The following is a 6,247-nucleotide window of genomic DNA, read 5'->3' as shown; positions in this document are numbered from 1 at the left end:
ATTATTATTATTATTACTAGCAAGATCCCAGTTCTCTGAACTGGAAAATATATTAGCATTGAGGAGACTGAAGACTGCATAAAATCTTTTCTTCTTTATTGTATTGAAATAAAGTATGATCTTGAATTCTGTGCTCCAAATACATCTAGGATAGAGATCGGGGTCCTTGCTCTATAAAAAGCACGCTCTAAATTTTGAAAACGTCAATACAACGAAGTGAAGGTTTTGTGGGTTTAAACGAACTCAACGTGTTGGGGACATCACTATACCAGGTGTATCTAGAACATGTCAATACATTGAATTTGACCTGAAGTATCCATCGACACTGCGACGCACACATCTGGAGTTAGGTATCGAAATTATAGACCTGGAAACCGTAGAAGCAGCTTTGCAAACACGAAGTAGAACTCTTTTGGCACACACACGACGAAGCACAAACCGCACTCATGTTCTTGCTAACTACTCAAAATCAGTCTTGAATTCTGCTGTGCTCCAAATACATCTAGGATGAGAGACCTATGTCAAGAGTCTTGCTTTATAAAAAACAACAACTACACACCAAATACGTACCAAATTTTCAAAAAACGTCAATGCAACGAAGTAAACATTTTGTGGGTTTAAACGAACTCAATATGTTGGGGACATGACTACACAAAATACATCTAGGTCAAGACAATGAAGTTTGAACGGAAGTATCCATCGACACTGCGAAGCACCCAAATCGTAACAGAATATTATCGAGATTCTAGATCTGGAAATAGTAGAAGCAGCTTCACACACACACGACGAAGCACAAACCGAAACGGAAGTAGTCCCCAGTAAAACATGAAATGGCTAATGTCCGAGTGAAAACATCTGAGAGCTTCGATTTACAGGATAAACTATCAAACATAAAAAATCAAAAGGTAGTTTTCGAACTTCGAAAATATGCCCACGTAACCCTTTGTGACAATGCTTAACGGAATCATATTTTTGTAGATTTTATGGGCACCTGTGTAAAAAATGTACTATACCGACCTCAAAAACGGGCTTTGCTCCATTATAATATGATTATTATTATCATTATTATCGTTATTATTGTTGTTATTATTATTATATTATTATCATTATATAATAATAATAATAATAATAATAATAATAATAATAATAATAATTTCTAAACCACAGTTTTTAAATGGGCTACTCGAACAATGTCATGCTCATAACTACAACAGGGAACTGCTGCTTTTTCTTTCCTAATCCTTACTATCGTCATTTTCCTCTACTTTTTTTTTATGTTTGTCACTTTCTTGTGACCCGCTATTTCGGGGTGCCTTGATAGTCGAAGCAGACTTTGTGCTGTTGAAGCTAGAGAGTTGAACAGAGTAAGTCTGATTCCCTGTAAGGACTTCTCTGTTGACATCCACCCCTTGGCGCTCATATGACCTTATGCAGTTACGAGCCCCGTAAAACCTCTACTAAAACTTAACTATTATTATTATTATTATTATTATTATTATTATTATTAATATTACTATTGGTATTAATATTATTATTATTGTTAGTATTATTGTTATTATTATTGCTATTCTTGTTGTTGTTGTAGTTGTTGTTGTTGTTGTTGTTATTATTATTATTATTATTATTTCTATTACTACTACTACTACTATTATTATTAGGTTTCCAGAAAGAGAGATATGGAATAACCGAAGCCCTCACTAATCTTAGTTCTTACGTTGCATTTTCAAGAAAGAGAGATAATTACTCTTTTTACAGTCTTTGAAGATGGAAACCATAGTTTACTAACATCAAAGATTAACAGTAGAGTAAACTGCAGAAAGGTAATTCAATAGAGATGGACAATGCTTTAAAAATCCATTACTTCTAATACATTGAAATTAGTTTAACAATGAATCTTCAAAATCAGCCACTCTCGCTTTATACGAATTACTACATTTAAATTAAAGACCCGATCTTCCAAAAATGACATTCTGTTCCTACATTAAGCCAAATAGTCAAAATGTATTATACTTGTTTTGCAACAATCTCAAAATGTCTTGTGACGACTTTGGCAAAATTATTAATTATTCTATGGTTGTTTTACAGAAATACACCTACGTGGTTGACGCAACAGGTGCTTGCACCAGGGAGCCTCTTTCTCCCTCCGGATACTTCACAAGATGCCTCCCAGGTAGATTGATTGATTGATTAAGTAGGTGTTTTACGGCACTATCGACCTCCCAGGTAGATCAATAATAAATACCAGCTGTCTAAAAAAAAGTACCAACTTAAACGGCAATAAATCTCTTATCATTGAACCAATTTAAAACTTCTGAGAAATAAAATGTAACAGTATTTAATATAAAAAATTAACCCTTTTGTTTCGAAAATTATCAAATAAAAAAAAATTCAACCAAAATTGACTGAGACGGAAAACTGTGCAACTTCTTAAAAAGCAACCATATTGTTCTATTTCAAATAATAAGCCACTATTTGTGCACTGAAGAAGAAATTATTCAAAATTGATATTGCTAAATATATTCAAGGAAGGTGTTTGCTATTTAAATATCCGGGTGTACAATTTCTTTCCACACAAGCTGCAATACGCCACTGGAAATTTTGAATAACCCTGTTGCATGATTTAACTCTTTAAACCCCATCAGACACTGGGAGCGTACGGTGGTAATAATGCTAATAACCCTGTTCCCCATCGGACGCTAGGAGCGTCTGATACTAGTGGCAACTGTTTCGTTTTATTTAGTGCTGGTTTCTTCTTTTTTCCGGAAATATTCCCAATCCAAGTTTTTTTTGGGTTAATAATGACTAAGCCTTTGTTTTCGTTATTTAGAAGTTGCAGGCAAGCTTTTGGGGTAATAATGAGACATAGTGCACCAGGTTTAGGTGACTGTACACAAAAACTCCGGGAAACGGTGAAAAAAACTCCGGATTTAAAGAGTTAAGTCGATTCCTTTGACGTCCTGTTCAACATTAAGTTTCAAGTGTCCAATTGTTTGGGGGTTGTTTCCGTAGACTCTGTGTGTCAAAACGAACCAAATTTAATAATTGACGGGGCCCTAAGGGGGATGTGGTAAATGTGTAGATTTTTTGTTTCATAAGTTTTCCCCAAACCTTTCCTGCATTTATCTCAGAGCCACCCTTGATGTGTGGGTTGTGGCCTCATCGTACTGAAACCAGGCCAGTACATCAAGTAATAAATATTTCTCCCCAAACTTCTACAAAACTTTCTCTGCGAGTTTAGATATTTATCTGAGGTGACTCTTGTGGTTTTGCCATCCTTGTCCTGAAACCAGAACTGCTCTAAGGCCACAGAGACCGTTTGTCCCTTATACGGGGTGCCCACTATGGCTGGATCGATCCGATCGCCCGACTTGGTCGCCTGAAACTGAAAACAAACACGTTTGTTTTTTAGGCGACCGAGTCAGGCGATCGGCCCAATCGGCCAATCCCATCCGTAGTGGGCACCCCGTATAAAGATAAGACATTAAACCAGACACGAACAGACCGGGGCCCGTGGCCAAATCCAGCTTGGAACAATTTCCTCTACTCATGATGATCATCATCATCAAGTGCCAGACCTGCCACGGACATCGGCGATCATGGTTCTCCATTCATTCCTTTGCTCTGATGCTCTAAAAAAAGCTACGTTTCCCTTATCTTTCCCAGTTACCATTAATTGCTCAGGTTCCCTAACTATGTTGCTCTGGGTCTATCCCAGCCTCGTTTGCTTTCGGTTTTTCCTGTGAGATCTAGATATTCAAGACATTTATGTCTATTCAGGTGTCCCTAAAACTGCATTTGTCGTTTCCTGATTGTTTTTATCAGTGAGCGTCCCACGTCGGCTTCACTGTAAAAAATAAGTCTACTCAGTAATAAATAATGGACGTGACCCAGTGTTCTGATAGTTGATAAAAAACATAATATTAACTGTCCTTGAAAATAAAAACGAAGTGGAATCTGCTCCCACGGCCACTTGTATAAGACAATCGTCTGTGCAAAAAGCCAATTTTTGGTTCTTCACTTGCGTTTTAAAGCTATCCGTACGCCCTGGGGTCATTTTGTACTCCCCGGGTTGTATTCTTCACATTTTAGAATACTTCTAGTACGAAGATCTCTTTGAAACTTACAGTATTTCTCAAAAATTCGTTTGGGAAGACTAATATGCCAAGCGTACGGATAGGATTAACGAGTGGATTTCCTCTTAGAAAGTGGTAACACAGAGTTCCTCACGTCGTATGGGTACGATAGTAAAACACGACATACGGTTAAAAAGTTAAGATGACAGTATGTCTAACACGGCCATTTTTCTCTTCGACAAGGAGCGGTAGTACTAGGTACTCTCCAATTTAAATAGTTTATGACACAGCTGTAAGCAATGGATCTAATATTTGAATATTTGAAAGGTTTTCGAATGCCATAGTATACTTTAGCGTCAGTATTCACTGTGGAGAGTTTGGCTATTTCATTAATTTTACCCAACTTTTTTTTCTACATTGTGTTATTCCCATCTGTTTGAATTATGTCCCACAGAAAAAAGCGTGTTCCTTGGTGAAATCTTCGAGGGTTTTGTGAACAAAGTAAAACTACTGGGTTGGTTGATCCCTGTGACCAAGGACTACAATGTGACTCTGATTACATACACGGAGCCTGGACAATCGGACTCTTACTATATGCTTAGGAGAGATGACTGTAAATAGATTCTTGTTTGTTGTTGTTGTTGCTGTTGTTGTTGCTGTTGTTGCTGTAGCTATTGTTGTTCGTGTTGTTGTTGTTGTTTGTTTTCTTGTTATAGTTTTTCAGTTTCCACGTCTAACAAGCTAAAGAAATGACTAATCTTTGGCAGCAAGGCATATGAACAAGCTTTAAGATGATACCAATAATTCCACACGCCCAAAGATCGACTAGCACCTGATTCCACTACGTTGTGACACATATGATGGTGATGTTGTTGTTGTTGTTGTTGTTGTTGTTGTTGTTGTTGTTGTTGTTGTTGTTGTTGTTGTTGTTGTTGTTGTTGTTGTTGTTGTTGTTCTTCTTCTTCTTCTTCTTCTTCTTCTTCTTCTTCTTCTTCTTCTTCTTCTTCTTCTTCTTCTTCTTCTTCTTCTTCTTCTTCTTCTTCTTCTTCTTCTTCTTCTTCTTCTTCCTCTCATTTGTCTTCTTCTTTCTCAATATGATTATTTTCAGTGCATAACAGACGACATAATTTACGATTTTTTTTAGTGCGTGAGTAATTGTGCGTTTATGTGTGTGTGTGTGTGTGTGTGTGTGTGTGTGTGTGTGTGTGTGTGTGTGTGCGAGAGAGAGAGACTGAGAGAGAGAGAGTGTGTGTGTGTAAGTGTGTGTGTGTGTGTATGTGTGTGTGTGTGTGTGTGTGTGTGTGTCTGTGTGTCTGTCTGTGTCTGTGTTTGTGTGTGAGTGTGTGGTTATGTTCATGCATGTATGTATGTGTGTATATGTGTTTTAGAAAATATATGAAAAGCTAGAACACCCTTTCAACATATTATATAAAAAAATATACCTTGTACCATGTAGTTTGAAGTTTGTACATTTGCAGTATGTTTCTCTTCTTAACAGTTTATATTGTCTATTCGTATTTTTCTAAGTTCTGGTGATAGTTTCACATTCTGTAGGTTATTGATCAAGGAGAAAGCTTAACAGCCAAAATGCCTGTTTTTATCTCCTCCTCAGTTCCAACTGGACAGCAAATCGGCTTTACCAGCAACCCTGTTAAGTCCATCACTGACCCTACTGTTTTCAACGTTCCGGCTATCTGCCCAGATAGTCCCGCCATTTAAGGAGAAATTGAAACAAGCATTCCTTGGAATGATAATTTAAATATTAGTTCTTGTTATTATGCATGTTAATAAAATATTTCCATGCGTACACTTTGTTAAAAGCATAGGTATACATGGAAATAAACAAGAGTGTTATTTTGTTTTTGTTTCTTTTTTAAACCAGAAACTATAAGCTTATCTGGAAATAATATCGATATTTCGGAAAGTATATCGCATAGTTTTCACAATGTCTATCTATCTATCTATCTATCTATCTATCTATCTATCTATCTATCCATCTATCTATCTATCTATCTATCTATCTATCTATCTATCTATCTATCTATCTATCTTCCAATGGAAATGTCTGTTTTCTATCACCCCAAATGACCAGATATATTTCTGTGCGTGTTGTAATTGGCCTTTCGTGCGAGTGAATATCAAAACAAACGTACACCCTTAGAAACAAGTAAATC

The 6,247-nt window shown here is 36.6% G+C and overlaps 1 protein-coding gene across 1 annotated transcript in view; it reads left to right on the top strand.

The window, feature by feature from the left end:
- Positions 1–2,187, top strand: part of LOC106012220 — a 4,802-nt gene extending 2,615 nt beyond the window's left edge. The window contains exon 3 of the mRNA XM_013084460.2: positions 2,086–2,187. Coding sequence (XP_012939914.2) covers positions 2,086–2,187 — 102 coding nt within the window. The remainder of the gene's footprint in view (positions 1–2,085) is intronic.
- The last annotated feature ends 4,060 nt before the right edge of the window (positions 2,188–6,247 follow it).

Source organism: Aplysia californica, unplaced genomic scaffold (genome assembly GCF_000002075.1).
Source record: "Aplysia californica isolate F4 #8 unplaced genomic scaffold, AplCal3.0 scaffold00294, whole genome shotgun sequence".
NCBI lineage: Eukaryota > Metazoa > Mollusca > Gastropoda > Aplysiida > Aplysiidae > Aplysia > Aplysia californica.
The sequence above is the reverse complement of the archived record's forward strand: the minus strand, read 5'-3'. Positions and strand labels throughout refer to the sequence as shown.